The sequence below is a fragment of the Microplitis demolitor genome, chromosome 3 (genome assembly GCF_026212275.2).
Source record: "Microplitis demolitor isolate Queensland-Clemson2020A chromosome 3, iyMicDemo2.1a, whole genome shotgun sequence".
Lineage (NCBI taxonomy): Eukaryota > Metazoa > Arthropoda > Insecta > Hymenoptera > Braconidae > Microplitis > Microplitis demolitor.
In genome coordinates, this window is record NC_068547.1 from 15585263 (window position 1) to 15607466 (window position 22204).

General features: G+C 32.9%; 1 protein-coding gene across 3 annotated transcripts in view; it reads right to left on the reverse strand.

The window, feature by feature from the left end:
• The window catches only part of LOC103569605 (TOX high mobility group box family member 3), a 385809-nt gene that overhangs the window by 271422 nt on the left and 92183 nt on the right, over positions 1–22204 (reverse strand). For 2 of the 3 annotated variants that reach the window (XM_053737255.1, XM_053737254.1), the window contains exon 3: positions 7265–7321. The exons of the other annotated variant lie outside the window; for it this stretch is intronic. In XM_053737255.1, the coding sequence (XP_053593230.1) occupies positions 7265–7321 (57 nt within the window). The remainder of the gene's footprint in view (positions 1–7264; positions 7322–22204) is intronic. 3 annotated transcript variants of the gene reach the window in all.

A 22204-nucleotide genomic window follows, 5' to 3' on the forward strand; every position in this document is an offset into this window, starting at 1 on the left:
TCGATATATCGAAAATCCGACATTATTAAAAATATCAACAGTCCTAACGTAAACCGTATTTGTATATTCTGACTCCACCATATATTATAAAAGCGAAGTATGAGCATAAGCTCATATTAGCTTAACTTTTTGCCATGCATAGCATGTGGGTGCCTTACCAAAGGCCACCACGAGTCCAACTTCACTTGGGCTCAAACACTCGAAGGCGCCAGACCAAGTACGTGCCACCCTCTTCGTGGGTTCTGGGACCATCACTCCAACCGTTAGCAGTACCCACACATTTTGCATTATGTAACACGTGGCAATCTGTGGTTGCAGGAAGCCAATAGGCATAGCTAAACTTGGGTAATCCTACCTTGGCCCAAGCCTAGGTCACCATTGAATAGCTAAGGCTGGGTTACCCAGTCTTGGCTCAAGCTCGGATAATCATTGTAACGGCCAAGGTTAGGTTACCCAGTCCTGGCCCAGACTCGGGTAATGATTGGAATAGCCAGGACTGAGCATAAATATTCCCAACAATCTCACGAATTTCTTACCATTGGTATTTTTTTCGAAAACTGAATAGAAAAATGAAAAAACGAGAGTATTTAAATCTTGACCATACTAAAATCCCCCTCGGAGTTAGTTTTCGGAAAAATACCAATGGCGGGGGATTCCTCAGACTTTTGGGACGATTTGTGCCAAAGTTCAAGTCTGTAAACCAGATAATGCAGAAACGGAAGTTTTTTTTATTGTTTAACTCACTGAAACCCCCCACGGAAAAGCTAAAAGAAATCGATTTTCTCCATCTTTTTTAACATTGAGTATCTAGATGACGATTTCAACGTTCGTTACGTTTGACTGACGATTCAAATTTCGACTCGGGTTAGTGATTAAAATTGAATTTTTGATTTCATCAAATGACATTAAAGTATGGCCCCTCTTCTCTTAACTAACGTTCGAAATAAGAAGCTCAAAAAATTTTTGGGTAAAGTGTCGTTTATACATTTTTAACGAAAATTATTTCGATTGATGTGTGTATTTCAATAGTTATTAAAAAATAAATATTTAATGAATCGTAATAATTATTCTTTCTTTCTAAATAATTATAATTAACAATATTTTTGATTACTAGCCTCAAACTGGAAATAGGTTTAATATTTTTTCTTTTTAAGATCTCAGAAACAGATGGCTATGTCCATCAAATATAGATTGTTATTGCCGATTTAAGTTTATCTCATGAAATAAATTTGTAAATTTATTTAACATATACCCTGATACACGATCAAAAAGTATTTTTCGTATAATAAATCTCTTAATGAGACCCATAAGTATAATTTTATAGGTATATTTTATTGTCTATCATAAATTTATAATGTAAAAAACAAATTCTACCATATCATAAATTTGATCATTTTTATCGCACTAGCTTTCCTTCTTAAGTAACATTGATATTTTTATCTACAAGGATTTATTAAAAAATCTAAATCCGGAAGTGCTGATAAAAAACGTTTTTAAAAAAAAAAAACTAGAGACCGGTTGCCGATTTTAATGTTTAGTACAGCAATTGACGTGTTTTACTGAATCCTAGAGTTGAATAGATTTTGGATTCAATTGGTTTCGCTGTTTTAAAGATATTTGCGGAAAACTGAAATTTTTTTTTTCCGTTCATCTTATATATTATTTTTGAGTCTGTTTGATCAATTGATATAAAATTCACATAAAAGGTAATGGCTGGTGAGCCCTTTCGATTGCCACCAAAGCTATTCAAATCGGATGATTAGTTAAAAAGTTATAAAGAGTTTAGACACATACACACACACACACACACACACACACACACACATGCGCGCGCGCGTGAATATCACTCCCTGAAATTAGTGGAAACCTTTAAATTGTTATAGGAAATTAAAAAAGTCCTATAAAATACCAGTTAAACACTTTAGAAATTCGGAAGTGAAGATGGATTTTATTAAAGGTTTTGAAAAAACGGCATATTTTATTATTTTCCACAACTACATGTTTTATTTTCCTAGAAAAACCGTCTTAGCAAAATTATTATCAGTCTCCTGCAGAGATCGATTATAAAATCTTGCGAAAACTTCTGAAAATTTCGACCATATTGCTGTAGGCTTGATCACATTAATATCTAGTTCTTTTCTGTACGCTGACGAGGTCGAGACGAATCTCGTACTATACCCAGTGAAATCTTCACTCACACCACTGGCTGATAGAACAGACGTAATCTACTGACTGATTGTTTGTGATGAAGCCTCCTTGTGTGGTTTCTTAAAGTTATTAACCGCTGTTCACAATTTCCTCGAAGCTCCTTCGTTAATTCTATGTACCACAGCACATGAGTGACGATACTGAGCTCTATTTTTTTTTTAAATATTGGTAATTGTAACAATGGTTGTTTAACGCCCTTCTTTAAGATCTTAATCAGATCTTTTATTTTTAGGTAGATTTTTTTTTAAATCTAGGTATTGTATTTGTCCTCATGGTCAATTTTCCAAGGAATTTTATCATAACGTATCATAATTAGTTGAATAGAGTTCGAAAATACCATTCATTGAAAAATTTATATATGTATGTATATATATATATATATATATATATATATATATATATGTACATATATATATATATATATATATATATATGTAATATAACCAAATGTTGAGGACACGATTGCGGCTATAATTTTTATCAAATCTTGATGAAATTTTTCACACTTGTTTTATGGGCGATTATCGCGGTTAAGTTCGAAGATGGGCTAAATCGGTCAATTAGTTTAGAAGTTATGGCTGTTTGAAATTTCCACGATTTTTTGAAAAAATTAGTTTCTAACCCAATTTTTAGATCCCAAGTTCTATCATATCTGGCCTTTAACGGCCGTTGTTTAAAAACGCCTTTGAAAAACTTGTTCAATAACACACTTTTAAATAAATTCGTCTTGGCAATCAGGGATACGGCAGCTCTCGTGGAGTTTAGTGTAACATAAGAGACACCGCCTTTAAATCTTGTAGATAGAAAATCTAATAATTCAGATTCCGAGATTTCAAAAGGATTTAGTCCTTTTTTGTTACAAAATTGCCACCACAATTTTATAGAGCTGGAATACTGTTTTATGGTGTTTTCTGTTAAAAATGACAGCATTATTTCAGCTGTCTGAACTGAAAGACCTCTGCGCTGAGAGATACTGTCCTGATAACTTGCCAGCAATCAAAGACATCTTCTGGAACAGTGGGTGGTGTTAAGTCCAGCAAGGAGATAGAAGCAAATGTTTATTCGGATTAAAGACAATCGGTTTCTCCATTAATAGAGATTCAAAGATAGGAAACCAAGGTTGAGTCGTCCAGAATGGTATGACTATAATGCCTTCTATTTTTGCCGCAATGATCTTGTGTGATACTCGAGGTATCAACGCAAAGGGAGGAAAAGCCAAAAAATTTCTCTCACTTCATCTTATAGTAAAGGCATCGACATAGGATCCATCTGGATCCTTGTACCACGAACAAAATTCTTTACACTTTGCAGTAATTCTAGTGGCAAAAAGGTCAATTGTTGGTTTCCCAAAAGTGTGAACTATATATTTAAAAGCGAAATCTGCAAGCTCCTATTCGGTATCAATATTGCTCCTGTTCGGTACCAATATTGCTCAACCTTGATTCTCTATCCGCTTCATCATTCTCCTTAGATGGTATATATATATTAGGGTGGGTTGAAAAAAAAACTTGTTTTGTTTTTCTTAGCATGGGGGTAAAATTTGTACCTTAATAAAAAAAAATCTTTTTAAGAACGGTTTTCAGATAATTTTGTCCCAGCTTTTCTCTGAAATAAAAGCTCTAAACGCAAAATAAAGACACAGACCCAATGCTTTATGAACTAGCGAAGTGCACTTGAATTTTTTGATAACTTCCATTTGTTTACGAGAAAAGCTTGGACAAAGTTCCTCTTTAATGTACAAGTGCAACAGAGATAGTACCGTTTATCCAGTTGAGTGCGAATAGAGAAACAAATGAAAACGCGTGTTAAAAAAAAAAAAAATTTTTACTTTACATTTTGAGGTAGCCCACTCGTTTTTTAAATATATAATTGATCAGACGGAGTGGTTCTAACGAAAAAATGTGGTTTTATACAAAACCGTGGAAAACATCTACTAATTGACGAATGTGATTTTTTTACTCCACGTTCATTTTAATTCAAAAGAAAATGCTTTTTATTTTTGGATTTTTTACTTAAATAATAAAAATAATAGGAAAAAAATTTTTTCAACTTCTGACTTTTAATAAGCTTTCGAAAGAACACCCTACAGATTCTAGAACACCATTTTTATATTTTTTACTACCTCCCGTTCTCAAGTTATTGAGAAGTTGGGTTTTGTACTTTCAATTTAATACTATCGAATTTTTATTTCTGTTTATATTGTGTTGATATTGTTAATAAATTAATTTTGTTGTTATTGATTAGTTATAAATAAAAGAATATTCAAAATTCTTCAATTTTATTGAAAATTTTCATAAAATTTTCGATTTAATACTTCAGAGTTACTAATTAATTTCTCTCTTATCAATAACTTGAGAACGGGTGGTAGTAAAAAATATATAAATAGTGTTCTAGAATCTGTAGGATGTCCTTTTAAAAGCTAATTGAAAGTCAGAAGTTAAAAAAATTTTTTTCTTATTACTTTTATTATTAATTAAAAATGAAAGTGGAGTAAAAAAAAAATCACATTCGACAATTATTAGATGTTTTCCACGATTTTGGACAAAAAAAAAATTTCTCGTTAAAACTACTCCGTTCAATCGATTATCTATTTAAAAAACGAGTGGGCCACCTCAAAAAGTTGAGTATAAAAATTTTTTTTTTCTTGAAAATTTTTTTTTTATAAGGTAGAAATTCTACCCCTATGCTAAAAAAAACAAAAAAAAATTTTTTTTAACCAACTTTAATATATATACTCTTGTTTCGCACCATTGCCAAATCTCTTTAGCTAAACTACTTAAATGTAGGTATTGGATACTACCCATGCGATTAACATAGGAGATCAATGTAGTATTGTCCATTCTATGGAGAATTTTACAATGATAAAGATCAGCAGTAAAAACTTTTAGGACTAGAAAGAAAGGCAAGTAATTCCAAGAAATTTATGTTCAATTTTCCTTTCTTCAGTGGACCAAAAATCATGCGATTGTTTATTATTATATGACGCTTCTCATCCTATCCGTGATGCGTCTGAAAAAATTGTTATTTTATATTGGTGAGCTCCAAAAATATTCACTGATGAAAGGATGTTTTCTCCCACCAAGCAAAATCTTCAGTAAGATTTTCCTTGAGCTGCACATTTCCTTCATAGTCATTTTTATTTTCTACTGAAGCCAAATATTTATCTTTTTCAACAGCCTTAGTGTACGGCCACCCATATTTAATTGCTGGACAGGCTGCTATTAAATTCCCAATAAATTTTGCTAGGTTTCTAATCTTACACTCTTTTTTCCTACGCATCATTTGAACTAGTTCAAGGATTTTTGATCTCTTTAATTGAGGTGACTCGAGAATTAAGCGTTCTGAGTTAACCCAGAAACCTAAGAATTGATATTTTTTACTCGCAATCAATACGCTTTTTTCTCTATTTTTAATGAACCCCAAGGACTCGAGCAATTTGATTGTTTCTACTATATTTTCATTGCATGATAAGAGATCTGGACCGATACACAAAATGTCGTCCAGATAGACTACTGACACATATCCACGCTTGCGTAAAAGATTCAAAACAAGTTTTAGAACTTTCGTAAATATGAATGGAGCTGTAGCCAAGCCAAATGGTAAACAAAGAAACTCATATAATTCTGATCGATACCGAAATCTTAGAAATTTTTTGCTAGAAATACAAATAGAGATTAGAAAATAGGCATTTTTTAAGCTTAAATTTGTCACAAGTCTCCTTGACAAATTATTTTTGAAACTTATTTTAGGTCTTCCAATTTGAAATGGGCTGTCGTAATAAAAAAATTTGTTTTTTAAATTTCATATAAACCTTTTGGAGCCACCTGGCTTGTTTACCAAAAAATACGAGGAAACAAATTGACCTTCTACGTTATCGCATAAATGAATGGCGCCAAGATTTAATAATTTATCGGTAGCATCCTTGCAGTCTTTAAAACCCTGTGGCGAGCTTATAAAATTTTTTGGTTTATCAAATTGTAAAACTGATTTATCAAATTCAATCTGGTCACCCAGTGTACAATTTAAAACAAAGTTGTCTGTGATCTTTTGCCATTCATTGGCAAAGAACCTCAATCTTCCAGCCTTTGTCAATACCTTTGGTATTAATGGCGACAATCCGCCTGCAAGTGAGGCATCTTCGGCTGGGACTGATATGGCTGTTGATACGACTTCTTCGAAGCACTGGGCCCGGTCGGTTTTGCCTTGTACGCTGATTTTGAATTCCCCATCCTTGCCTATTGCGTCTTGGAGGATGAGGCCTTTAAGTTTCCCTGGTTCGCAGTTTTCAAAGGGGTCTTCTTTGGCTGCGGTTTCGATTTTATTTCTGCTGCCACCTTTACAATAGATTTCGTTGACTTAGATTTTTCAGATAAATCCTCTCCAAAAAAGAATTTATCAAGTTTTGATTTTTCTAAAACCGCCTGTATATTTTTTTCCATGCCCGGTAATATAAAGGACCGTCTTGGCATAGCTTCCCTATGATGAGCTTTTGCTGAGAGTCTTCCAGAGTCAGAAAGATATTGCAAAAGCTGCATTCTGTCAACTCAATCTTCTTTTTCATCGAGCAGGAGGGAAATCCCCTTGCCAAGGGCAAACATTGCGGATCCAATAACATTCCGAATTTCGCAAGCGAACTCGTCTCACATTAGGGCAGCATCTTGCATCGAGGCTGAGACTTCCGGATTCAGAGTCTGAGCTTCCAGTTGACAATTACTAGCACGTGGGTATTTTACCAATAGTTCACTCTTTAGCTCTTTCTTTAACCCATCACTTATGAAATTAGACCAACGAGTTGCTATTTCTGAATGTAAGACTCCTACTTGAGGGTCTGCCGCGGAAGGGTCCATACCCAAAATCTCGGCGATCTCTACATCTAATTGTTCAATATAATTTTCGGGATAATTTTCTTTTGCACCGGACTCATCCATCTTATCGGGTGTATTTGCGTCTTTAGATGACTCAGCGTCGTCTGATTTTTTGGAGTCTTGAGTTGACTTGATAATAGGTGGCATCCCAGGTGTTATAGCTACTGGTGATAAGTTATCTGTCTACTCACCTCTCGCCGATAAAGAAGTATCCCCGTTGTCTGACCCACCGGCCATTTTTGATGCTCCTGTAAACAGAAAGCATTTTTCCGGTTATGACGCTACCACTCGTGTACGCACTAAACCGATTTTTTACTAAACAATATGTCCCACAAGACGTGTGGGTGCATCGTCATTTTTTGAACATTTGATCAGGATATTGTAAAACATTACTTAAGCTTACCATGTAACTGTGCGTCTTGCACTGGCAACTGGGCATTAGACATGAGTCACGAAGGGCTTTTTCTAATTCCTTTATCTTTTTCCACATTCTTTCTTCTCTTTCTTCTCGCTCTTTCTGCCTCTTGTTTTTAGACATTATTTCCCTTTGTTAATTAGGTTTTTTAAAATTTTTCTTACTAAAAAAATTTTTTTTCTCTTACACTCTTACATTATGATGCTATCGAGCACAAAAAACGTTATGGGTATAGATAGGAGGGCGTATCTCATGGAGAGCTACTAGTGATGCTCCCTTCGTTTCGAATACTCTGAAGTTGTGGTGATATTGCAGTACAAACAGCAATACTACGTGGAATGTACCGAAAAATTTCAAACAATTATTCATTAAAAGAAAAAATAAACCAATAATAATAGTAACAAGAGAGGAAGGAGAAGAAGAAAAAGAAGAATGATAACAAACTATATTCTATAGGATATATTAAAAGATAAATCGAGACTGGCATGTGGAAAAATTAATAAGAATTTTGGAATACACCTGCGGTTTCTCTTAGCGATTTGCATGATAGTTGGACTAGAACTGCAATATCTTATCCGTGTAGGCTTTACCAAAAGTATTAAATATAATATATACAATAGGCAATTTAGTTGAACTAGTTAGTAACACCTGATACACAATGAATTATCGTATACTACTCATATTTTCAATGTCATTTAATAACTGCTGCAAAATTAAGTATATAATAACATATGTTAAGAATCAAAATTAATTTACTGACATGTAATAATATTCACCTTATTAAACTGTAATTTATGATTTATTAAGTATATGAGTTTATTTGAATTATGACGTATTGTAACTCGGTTACATAGTTCGTTACAAAAGATAAAGATTAATCCACAATATTAACTTATAAATTAAAATAATGTATAAAAACATCGTTTAAATGTTTCGCGACGAGAACGTGACAATCGCAACAACGTCATAAAAAAAGAAAATTTATTCATGAAAGTTATTTTCATCGTTTTAAAATTAAAAAAAAAAAAAAAAAAAAAAAAAAACAAATAATAAAGGTAGGTCATATATTTTTATTACACAATTTTAATATGATTTAATTTTTCTCAAGATTGAAATTTATACGTTTCAAAGGTCAAATTTATTACTTTATTCAATTTAACATTTGAACTATTTCCCAGGTAAAAATCGCCAAGGATGACTATAGGCCGAGCCTTGGCCCTGTTGTCACTTGCCAAGCTTCGGCAGCTGACCATTGGCCTAAGCCTCGGCTAGGGCTTTGCCCGATGGTTTGATTACGTTTAGCCAAGCCTTGGCAGCTAACCATTGGCCCAAGTCTAGGCCGAGGCTTGGTCCATTGGTTTCATTAAATTAAGCCGAGCCTTGGGTAGTGACCATTGGTCCGAGCCTCGGCCAGGGCCAGGCCCGATAGTTTAATTTTTGTTAAATCGAGCCTTGGCAACTGACCATTGGCCAATGCCTCAGCCTGGGTTAAATTTTTAGTTAATATTCAAATTATCAACTGTACATATATATATATATATATATATATATATATATATATATATATATATATATAAAGAAGACCTGGGCATAACTGTCTACCGAGTATACGATTAATATCAATAATGTCCATTTGATTAGTTATTGCTATGTGCAAAACTTTAGTAAACATGAAATTTTTATTTTTGGCAGGCAAAATGAGGTACCCTTTAAAAAAGTTGAAAAAAAAAATTTCCGAAAGTTGATCAAATTTCATTAAATTCAAATTTTTTATATGTAATATACATGAAGTAAAATAACATTTCACATCATTGGCTTAATAAATCGTTTCCCTTCGATTAGCTTAATTACTAATTGTTATTCAATAAAAAAAATAATAATTCTATACTTTTTATTTGCCATTATTTCGAACCCAAAAAACGTAGTTTTTTATTTTTTAGATTACAGATTGTTTACATTTAGATTACAGATTACAGAAATATTGTCAATTAATAAATACAATATTATTCTCGAATATTTTTGGTGGCTGAATTTGCCGCAGGTATAGAGAATCAGCCGAAAAATGGATAAATACATTAAATTTTTTTCAATTTGATGATTAAAATATGAATCATTTTTTCAGAATTTCCAGATGGTCCATTTTGCCCCAAGTGTCATGTGTAGGGCTAAAAATGCGCAAATATATCGGATTTATAGCAATTAGATAAAAAAAAAAAAAATTTTCTTTAAATATTTTAGGAGTACTCCGTTTTGCCTACTCTACCCCCTTTCGCCCCCCCTTTCCTAATAATGCTACTTGATCTTACTCTTAATTCATTCATTTATATCAAATCATGAAATTACAAATTAATAAATATATTCCATTACTTAACAGACAATTTTAAGTTTATCAAAGAAAACTACATGTCACCTCATCTTTACGATCTAATATTTTTGAATTAAATTGTATTTAAATAATTTAACAAGCAAAAAAATCATGATTATCTGGACATCAGATTTAGGATAGTGGAAACCGTCCCGGCCTAGTAAACAGAAGGATCTCAGTTCGAACCCCGGTAGCGCTCAAATAAGTTTATTCGTTATTTACCATTAATTCAGAAATTAGTTAATTACACTCCGATGTAATGCCGGTAAAAATGTGATCCAACTTTTTTTTAATTATATTTATTAATTTAAATAATAATATTTTAGATCGAGCATTGGGCGAGCTTCAGATTTTTTGCTTCCCGAGGTTTGGGCGAGGCTTGATTTTTTGTTTCCCAAGCCTTGGCGAAGGCTCGATTTTTCGTTTCCTAAGGCTTGGCTCAAGCCTGGTTTTTTTGTTTGCCGAAGCTTGGCGACATAGTTATCACCCTAGGCCTGGGCCAATCCTTGGCCCGATGTTTAGCCAAGGCTCGGAACTCTGGCATGACGACTGGCCAATGCCTGGTCCGAGCCTTGTCCAGTGGTCCCTTCCTACCAGGGCAAGGGTAAAAATAAGAATTCGTCTATCGATTGACCCTGCGGGCCAGCCCCAAAACTTCCCGCTATGTTCGAGTTCCTTAAGCTCGAAAACATCGCTATAAATACATTTTCGAGCTCTTCGAGCTCGAAAATACTTTTGTATACCATTATTTTCGAAAAAAACCATTTTCAGCATTTCTTTCTCCCACGATGTCTCTCGAACAAATTATCCAATTTTGATGTTTGAGGTGGCAATTGACGCGTTTTAATAGATTCTAAAGCTTAATAGATTTCGGAATTATTTTGTAGAGTTGTTTCAAAGATATTCGCAAAAAACTGTTTTTCACCGTTTCTTTCTCCCGCGATAACTCTCGAACGAATTATCCGATTGAGATGGCTAAGGCGGCAATCGACGCGTTTTGTTTTGTTCTAGAGCTGATTGGATTTTGAAATTGATCGTATAAGTCGTTTCTGAAAAATCAATGAAAAACTAAAAAAAAAATCTGGGCGTCGGTTGACCCTGCAGGCTAGCCCCAAAACTTCCCGCTGTTTTCGACCTCAAAGAGCTCGAAAATATTAGTGTAGATATATTTTCGAGCTCGAAAATGCTATCACATGCAATTGTTTTTTTACGATCTTTTCAAGCTCTAACAAGTTACCTGTTATGCTGAAGTTTGAAAATTTAAGAATCGAAAATCATCAATGAAGCGGTTTTTAAAATTTAGTTCCTGATTATGTTCAGTAAAATAAGTGTATTGAGGCAGAAATCGATGTCAGGGATCAAAATCAGTATTTAAAGAAGTTTTGACTCATGTAAGAAACAATAAAATATGAAATATCCGATAAAAATATTAAAAACCACGTTTTATCGATTTTTTTGTTGATAATATGATTTAAACTAAAAACCAAGTTCGATGACATTATATGATCAAAAGAAACCATAAAAAAGATGAGTTGGTATGATATCAGGCACATTTTAGTACGTTATATTATGATTTATCCGGAAAAAATAACATAAAATGTTATTTTTTTAACTTTTCAACGCCGATATCTTTTGAACTAATCAATCGATTTTGATAGTTGACGTGAAAATCGGCGCGATTTATTGAATTCTAGAGCTGATTAGATTTTGAAGTCGATCGTATAAGTCGTTTTTGAGAAATCAATAAAAAACTAAAAAAAAATTTTTTTTTTTGTAATTCGCAAATATTCTCGAGTCTATTCGATCGAATGATCTGAAATTTTTAGAAAAGTTGATGGCCAACAAGCTCTTTCGATTGCCACCTCAACCATCCAAATCGATTCATTAGTTCAAAAGTTACAAAGAGTTTACATACACACACACACACACACACACACACACACACACACACACACACACACACACACACACACACACACACACACACACACACACACACTCGGACATCATTTTGAAAATAGTCAGAATAGCTTCCTAGGACCTCAAAACGTCGATATCTAATGGAAACTCGATTTTCGAAAATCGGGGTGAAAACAATAACTTCCCGAAATTTTTGAAAATCGTTGATTTTCTTAGCGGGAAGATAAAAACATCAGAAGCACGACATAAACGATTTGCATAAATGTTCATCGTTATGTAAGATGACCCGCAGTGAATGTATATGTATACATATATAATAAGTTATAATTACGAGAATGTAGTCGTCGTATACTGCCATTTTGACCTCATCGACAATCCCTTCATCATGAATTACGTATTACCGGATATTAGCTGCATTATCAAAATGATTATATTACGGATTTTCGTCTGAGCCTAAAACTCATCGATTTATATATATATATATATATATATATATATATATATATATATATATATATATATATATATATATATATATATATATATATATATATATATATATATATATATATACATAACCACTACTATTGCACATCAATTAAATCACTTCATTTAAACCACCTCCATTAGAGATATAATCTCCGAACATACTTCGTCTAGCTTACTGAAAATAACTTTTTACTGATTTATATGGAATAAATTCATCAAAAAAATATACATGTATGAAAATAATACATGTATATTGTATGTATATATATATATATATATATATATATATATATATATATATATATATATATATATATATATATTAAGAGAAAGAAATACAGCAAATTTCTCAAGATTTAATTTATTAAAGAAAATAATTCCACCTGTGCCACTAAATATATGTGTACATGTGTATGTATGTAGCAACTCATCACATATAATGATACCTCATGTAACGGAAATAATTAACATTTAATTAAATGATAATTAAAATTAATTGTATCCTCATTTCCATAAATATCCTAATAAAAATAAAGAATATAACATTTATTAAAAATACTGCCAGAGATAATTAAATACATGTAAAATAACAGTTGATGAAATAGTGCAAGTATTTTTTACAATAAAATGTAAAAACTTTGGTGGTATTAAAAATCAAAGATCTTAGTAAAAACCCAACTCGACTAAATACCTGAAGCCATATGGCATCATAACTCTTTAGATATTGAAGCATAGCAAAAGAAGCCAAATGACTCAAAAGAATACTGAATTTATATATTAAAAATAATAAAATTGAAAAAATAAACGTATACATACACATATTAGACTGGGCCAAAAAAACAACAATTTTTTTCTTTTACGATACTGTGAAAATATTAATCATGATTACCAAAAAAAATAATCGTTCAAGTTTGTGCCCTTAATATTAATTTTAAGAGGTGTATCATCACAATTTTTTATTTTCTTTTCATGAGCGGGTTTTAGTCATATAACTCCCAAACAATCAAGATAAACAAAATTGACTCGAATTAATTTATTGTAAGAACCGTTTCCTTATATTCATGACTTGAACATTGGTAGGATTTTACAATTTGATTTTTCAACTTTGAAATTTTATAATTAATGCAAAATTATTCAGTTTCCGAAAAAAAACCGATGGATGTTCTCGAAGGAAATTAAATGCTCTATAAAGAATGTCTCTTAGCAATTTTTGCTAAAGTCATTCCTTCAAAAGTTATTCAAGGTATTGAAGTCGTTTTTACTTAACTTCAACTTCGAATAACTTCCGAAGGAGTGACTTTAGCGAAAATTGCTATGATGTATTTTTTGTAAAGCATTTAATTTCCTTCGAGAACATTCATCGGTTTTTTTTTTCGGAAACTGATTTTTGCATTAATTACAAAATTTCGAAATTGAACAATCAAATTGTAAAATCCTACCAATGTTCAAGTCATGAATATAAGGAAACGGTTCTTACAATAAATTAATTCGAGTCAATTTTGTTTATCTTGATTGTTTGGGAGTTATATGACTAAAACCCGCTCATGAAAAGAAAATAAAAAATTGTGATGATACACCTCTTAAAATTAATATTAAGGGCACAAACTTGATCGATTATTTTTTTTGGTAATCATGATTAATATTTTCACAGTATCGTAAAAAAAAAAAAATTGTTGTTTTTTTGGCCCAGTCTAATATATATATATATATATATATATATATGTAGTGACTGAAATGAGGTTCATGGAACTTAATCACTATGATAAATAAATTATCTGACTCCAATTATTAGTGTTAACAAAATAATAAATAATTAGTGTTATTTAATTAATTATATAATACAAAATAATGCTGGTCGCATTATATACGTGTTAGCTAGTTGCCGTGTAACTCTCTAATTGTACGCGAGTACTGTACCCTGTACTTGTGTGTACTGTTGCTACCAAATATCGTATCCGCGTGGGGGAAAATATTCATCAATCGATGACCATCGATGATCGACGGACTTATTCGAAATTATGAATATCAAATAATATAAGTAGTGACGTAATCGCTACAGTACTTCCCCTCTTAAAATAAAAATATGATGCTTATTTACAAATAAAAAATAATAAGAAATATTTACAATGCAAAACAAAAATTTAAAAAAAATTGAGCATGTTTGCTACGTTGTGAAGAAAGTACTAACTAGAGAGAATACAATAAATAATAAACAGAAAGAAAAATGAATTTAAACGAGTTTAAATTATAAAAAAAATAATTTTATGCGTCGTCGGTCACGAAATAGACAGGTTCGAGTCTGTCAATGGAAATCGCAGTATTTGTGCGTTTGTAGTTCACAATAAAATATTTGTCGTGTCGCGTGACGACTTCATATGGACCCTCATACGGAGCTGAGAATGACGGTCCAATCTGTCCAACTCGCACCAGTACGTGGGAACAAGTGTTGAGGTCTCTGAAACAGAAAACAGAACGCTCTCCATGACGCGAGGTTTCGGCCGGTGCTAAGTTATTAAAATATGCTTTTAAATTACGTAAAACGCTTTCCGCATTTGCGTGTTTATTTGACGGAACTAGTAGTTCACCTGGTAGACGAATCGGTACACCGTATACAAACTCAGCTGGGGTAGCTTGTATGTCCTCTTTCCAGGCAGCTCGTAGACCAAATAAGACAACTGGTAGCGCGTCATACCAAGTATTGTCGTGACACAGCAGTGCGGCCTTGAGTTGTCGGTGTAGGTGTTCCACCAGTCTATTAGATTGAGGATGATACGGCGTCGTCACCAAATGTGTTACGCTGACAATTTATGCAAGCTTTGGCCCATTCTCGACAATCTTTCTGGATTGATGGCCAAACGTAGCGTTTGCTCACCAGCTTCTGAGATGCTCTGGTGCCCGGGTGTGCCAGAGAATGCAGCGTATCGAAAACTTTCTTTCGAAATTGACGAGGAACGTATGGACGTGGTTTACCTGATGAAACCTCACAATAAACTGTGGTCGGATGGTCGTTGAAGATGATTTGTTGCCACTGTAGTGGCGTCGCTGCGTTGCCAAGAAGATCTCGTAATTCAGGATCGTTCTTCTGGGCGTTTACCAGCTTGTGCGTGGTAATCGGCGTCAAAATAGCTTCAACGCGTGACAGCGTGTCTGCAACGATGTTCTCATGTCCAGAAATGTGTCTAAAACCACTCGTGAATTGGCCAATAAAGTCTAGGCGACAAAATTGCCAGAAGTGTCTGACAGCTTCATATATGGCGTGAACTTCACGATCGTACGTCGATAATTTTTGAATAGATGGCTGTAGTTTTCTGCTGAAAAAAGCAAGTGGTTGCCATTCTCCGTTAACTAGTTGTTGCAGAATTGCACCAATGACAGCGTTTGATTCAGTCTCGATGATCAGCGTTGATCCTTTGACTTTTGGCCCTTCGAGCAGTTTATTCAGCGGTGCAAAGATTTCTGCAGCATTTCTGATAAATTTCTTGTATAAATTTATGGTACCTAGAAAACCATGTAATACAGAAATCGTACTAGGAAATTTTAGGTTAATAATTGCGTCTACCCTGTCGGGCAACGGCTTGATACCTTTGTCGCTGATGTAATGACCTAAAAATTTTATCTCATGCTGGCCCAACACCGATTTGGCTGCATTGATGACAAATCCGTAGTCTTGTAAGCGCTAAAATGAAATTTTTATGGGAAGACAAACGATAGGTCTCGTGTGGCCTCATCGATGAAACTTTGGAAAGTTTGTGTGGCATTTCGAAGTCCAAACGTCATGTATGGGAATTCAAACAAGCCAAAAGGAGTGATGATGGTTGTCTTCTCGATGTCTTCTTTGGTGACGGGAATTTGGTTGAAGGCTAACCAAATCTAGCACTGAAAATATCTTTTTACCGTGCAGCGTCGCAGTTGAACCATCTTGCGAAATTCCTCTTGAGCAATTTTCAATTTATTGGGCACAAGACGGTGCGCTTTACACGAAACTGGAGGTCTCGATGTCGTCTTAATATGATGTACTGTGGAATGCTTCTTTACTGAAGTTATTCCTTCAGGTCGAGTTATAGCCGGGTAGTTTGATAACAGTTTATGGTAAACTGTATCACCTTCAATTAATTTGATGCATTTTGCATCCAAGCGTATTGAATCTACGCATGTTTGGAGACCAGTGGAGCTGTCACATAATTGATGGTGTTTGAGGTCAATTAACAAGTAAAATGACTTAGAAAATCGGCACCAATAATTGGTTTCGTGTTGTTAGCGACGGTACATCTCCACGTAAATTCTCGACGTAAACTGAGGTTTAGTAACAGAGTGATACATCCGTATGTTTCAATCAGCAAGCCGTTTGCTGCGTGTAGTTGGCATCTTACTGGTGTAAGCTTGCGTTTCATCTGTCTGTATGGATAAACAGAAAGATCTGAACCAGAATCCACGAGGTATTTATTCGTGCTTAGATCGACGACGAAAGGGCGGTTTGAATAAGCGAGAAAATCGCTTTCCACCGCTAGTGACTCTCGTTCACGTTTCCCGAAAACTTGCAGCCTGGCGTACATTTGTACGCAGTTTTATCAAACTTGGTGTGGTCATAACAGATGCCTGTTTTGCCAAGCTTGCGTGGCTTCGATTTACTTCGAGATCGATTATTTTGTCCACGTTTGGGTGATCTGCCGCGGTTCTGGTTGAAAGCTGTCGTCAGTGTTGCTACCTGACGAGATAGTTCGCTCACTTGTTTTCGCAGCGCCATCGTCTCCTGCGAAGATGATGATGAAGCTACGGCAGCGGTGTGGGTCACCGAAAACGTCTCGTGTAGCTTGTCAGCTGTTTTGGCTAACTCATCAATGGTACTGTGGTTGGAGAGATAGCTAGAAGCTCTTGTCTCTTTTTAGGCAAGTTTACCAGCCATCTTGCTTTCAGGGCTCCGGCAGAAATGCTCGGCGCGAGCGATTTAAGATGGCGTAGGAACTGCGAAGGTGATCGGTAACCGATCGCTTCGCCATCTAGAAGCTGACGCAGTTTAGCTTCTTCTGACTTTGAGAAACATGTGATGAGCGTGGCTTTCAACTCAGCGTATGGCGTCGTAGTTGGTGGGTTGATGATGAGGGTCTCAACCTCACATGCATACTCAGTGTCGATAAGAGAAACCGCGTGGTTGAATTCCTGTTTCTCAGTTTCTACGCCGTCAATCGCGAACTGAGCTTCGAGCTGCGCGAACCATAAACTCACACGCTTCGGGTTGAAGTGAGGTGCCTTGAGAAAGTTGAGGATCACTGACTTGGCATCCACAAAGACATCGTTTTTCTTGTCGTCTGGATTCGACATCGTAAATGTCTGAGGAACACTAACACGAAACGTAATAATAATAATGATATCACTGTAAGCGGATTAGTGTCCGTAGAAGCTGATTCACTGTTTAGGAATGTTCAAGACGCTTCGAGTCGCACGAAAATTATCAATGGGCGAAAATTGAACGTGAACGATAATTTTAATTCACTGTATTTTGCACAGGAATTCACTGATCACTTTTATCACAATTTAATTTGCACCCCGATGGTGTCCCTTAAATTATAAACTAGTGCGGCATATGTACAAAATTCCCCGCAATGCACCAGCCGTAATAAAAGGCTTGCGCAACACTTAATTCACACACTTCACTGTTGCAAAGAACTTGCGGAATTAATATGTCGCGATTAGCTATCAGCGTAGAAGGGGTGTTGTATACACTCAACGTGTTATTTTCAACGTGGAACGTGGACACGAAATGGCGTCCTCTTGAAATCACGTCGGGCAGTCACCAATGTAGTGACTGGGATGAGGTTCATGAAACTTAATCACTACGATAAATAAATTATCTGACTCCAATTATTAGTGTTAACAAAATAATAAATAATTAGTTTTATTTAATTAATTATATGATACAAAATAATGCTGGTCGCATTAAATACGTGTTAGCTAGTTGCCGTGTAACTCTCTAATTGAACGCGAATACTGTACCGTGTACTTGTGTGTATTATTGCTATCGAATATCGTATCCGTGTGGGGGAAAATATCCGGCGATCGATGACCATCGATGATTGATGGACTATCCGAAATTATGAATATCAAATAATATAAGTAGTGACGTAGTCGCTACATATATATATATATATTAGGGTGTTGCAGAAAAAGACAATTTTAAACAATTTTTTTATGGTATCCAAAAATTGAAAGTATATCTGAAAATAAAAATTTTGGTACCAATCCGAGCTTTTAATAATAACATTAAGGTCGGCCTCAATCCATTTTTCTATTTTCCATTTAAATAACACAAAGAAAAAAATTTTTTATTCTTTTAGAATTTTCTAGCTCACAAACGAACAAACAGATTTTTATGTACGATAAATATTTTTGTAGGAAATTGAACACTCTACAAAAAAAGTCTCATATCATTTTTTAATAAATCCAACTGTTCAAAAGTTATCTGAGCTTAAAGTCAAATTTATAGTAAATTTTGAGATATTTTTACTTTTCCGGCGAAACTATGAGTCGTATCACAAAATATCACAGAACTTTTTTGTAGGTAAATTTATTCTGCACAAGTTATCATGACTAAAGTTTTTAAAAATGCCGCATTGTTTTCTAGTTATTTTTATTTCAATCTCAAGCTCGTAAATAAATAGTTTTTTGATTGATTCTAAGAGCTTGACATTGAAATGAAAATAACTAGAAAACAATGCAGAATTTTTAAAAACTTTATTCATAATAACTTGTGCAGAATGAATTTACCTACAAAAAAGTTCCGTGATATTTTGTGATACGACTCATAGTTTCGCCGGAAAAGTAAAAATATCTCAAAATTTACTATAAATTTGACTTTAAGCTCAGATAACTTTTGAACAGTTGGATTTATCAAAAAATGATATGAGACTTTTTTTGTAGAGTGTTCAATTTCCTACAAAAATATTTATCGTACATAAGAATCCTTTTGTTCGTTTGTGATCTAGAAAATTCTAGAAAAAAAAATTTTTTTCTTCGTGTTATTTAAATGGAAAATAGAAAAATAGATTGAGGCAGACCGTAATATTATTATTAAGAGCTCGGATTGGTACCAAAATTTTTATTTTTATATATACTGTCAATTTTTGGATACCATCACAAGAAAACAAAATTGTCTTTTTTTGAAACACCCTAATATATATATATATATATATATATATATATATATATATATATATATATATATATATAGATGTAAATAAGAACGACTGCTTATGATAGTTAATTGCAGGTGAATAAATAAAACTTCCGCCTTGTTTTGGTACAAAGGTAAAAAAATTGAAGTACATCACTATAAGTGACGTGAAAATAATGCTAATTTACTTTAATTGAACGTCTCATCTTGGACTGTTCGTGTATCAAACTTTGAAGCAAGCATCAATCGCCTGCTTCCCTTTTACAGTTGCAGGAGATGCGGTCGAACGTATCATCAAAGACAACATGACAACCATAATTAGATAAATCTTCGTCATTTATTTTAGTACGGTAGACTATAAATCTTCTGTAGAAAAAAATCACATTTCGTTTCATTTATTATAAATATTACTTATCAGACAGATTGCAAGTTGATTAATTTGATAATTATCAAACATTAATGGTAATAATTAATTAAAACAAAAATACAACTTGCCAGTTTAACTGTTTACATTATTTTCAATATCAAATTAATTATTACATTAGACAGAGGTCTTGAAAATAACAAATGACTGCTTGATTTGGTTTTACTGATATTCTAATACAATTTTTTTTTTTTCAAACTCCACTAGAGACCAATAGTAAAAATTGAATATCTAATATAGTATATTACACTTAACGGAAAGAAAATTATGGGAAGTGTTCCTATGCATTATGGGAATAGTTTCCATAATGGTATAGGAACTGTAGCTATACCATTATAGGGATGGTTCCTATATAAATTATGGGAACCATCCCTATAATATCATAAAAATTTTTTTTTGCAAGATAGTGTAGAAATTTTTTCAAAATTAGAGTTTCATCGAAATTTAAATTTTTATTCTCAAAATTTGAATTTTTTTGAATGTTCTGCTCTGACAAAAATTTCTGTTAAAAATTTTGATGTTTTTTGCCAAATACGATTTTTTTCTCAATGTTTGAATATTTGTTTTTATGTTTAATAATATTTCTGAGTATTGTAGAAGTGATTTCCACACTTTTCTTCAAATTAATATTTTCATGATAGTATGGAAACCATTCCCATATTATTATTGGAATGATTCCCATAATGGTATAGAAAATATTCCAATTGCATTATGGGAACCATTCCTATAATGTTATAGGAATGGTTCTTATAATTTATGGGATTCGATCCTATAATTTATAGGAATAGTTTCTATATATTATGGGAATGATTCCCATAATATTATAGGAAGTCTTTCTATAAATTATAGGAACCATTCCTATAATGATATGGGTAGCATTCCCATAATTATAGGAACTATTCCTATAATTATAGGAACTGCTCCCATAATTTATGGTCGTAATTCCTATACTAGTATAGAAACGAATTTCAAAAAATTATGGGAACCATCCCCATAATTTTCTTTCCGTGTAGAAGGGTAGTAAGTTGCACTGATAGAAGGATTTGTTTAGGAGTAATAAATTGATTTATTAAGTTTTTCTCAACTGACTTTTTTGGATTTAACAAATATTTAGTAATTATTAACAATATTTATTATAATGAAATAAGTAACTTCTTTATTATTAAGAAATATTTTTAATGCTAACAAAGCCTTATTAACATAAAAGAAATATTTGTTAGCACCAAAAAAGGCTTGTTAATATTTAATAAATATTTCTTAGACGAATTTGTCGGTAGAGGGCTACACACGAGCCTGTAGTGGTGTACACGTATTAAAAGAGCTAAATGTGTGTGTGATTGCGACGCCATATTGTTTACTCCGTTCTAGCTTGCATTGTTGGTTAAACGTAACCTACAACTGAAGCTCTCATATATATAAATAATATTTATATCACAAGTGTTTTGTAAATTGTCATCCATATTATAAATATGAAAATATGGAAGCCTTGTTAATTTTATTCAGTTCAATTTTAATCAAATATAAAACCATTAAAAACACATGTATTATCAAACGGATTTTATGTTATTTCTCAGCGTAGTTTAATATAAGAAATTTTAATTTGTTCATTCTAGTTATAGTGTTAATTATTATGAAATTGTATTTTGAAATTAAAAGAACAGAAAATTTTATACGATGGTTGTTTTAGTTATTTTTGTTTATAAATATAAATATTAATGAATGTGTGTAGCTGCATGCAAAAACATATATAGATATATATTCTTGAACTGTGTGATTTTATGAATTAAATTTTAATAAATAAGTTTATAGATAATTTCTTAAATATAAAAAAAAAAATTTGTTCAAATAATAAAAAATATATTAAATATAAAATATTCATTTATTAATTATTAAAAAGTGATCCATTAAATGGTAAAAAGTGATTCATTAAATACTAATAAATCATTTTTTAAATGGAAAGAAATCGTTTATTAAATATTAACAAATCGTTTATTAGATACTAAGAAATATTTATTATATACAAAAAAATGATGTTTAAGAAATGATTTGTTAAATATTAATAAATATTTCTTAAATAAAGCTCCGTTAAGAAATAATTTGTTAAATATTAACAAATCTTTTTTAATACTAAGAAATCCTTCTATCAGTGTGGAAATTACAGCTTCGCCTCAGGCATCATAACGCACAGTGCAGGAATCTCTAACTTTCTGTCCATGTAGTGTATACTATTTTTTGTAATACCAACTGCAAAAGTTGGATTTTCGAGCTATACTTTGCGTGGGTAAAGTATGTGATTCCCGATCAACTATAGGTTAGGTACTTTTCCTCGCACACGTTTGGATGTCACTTC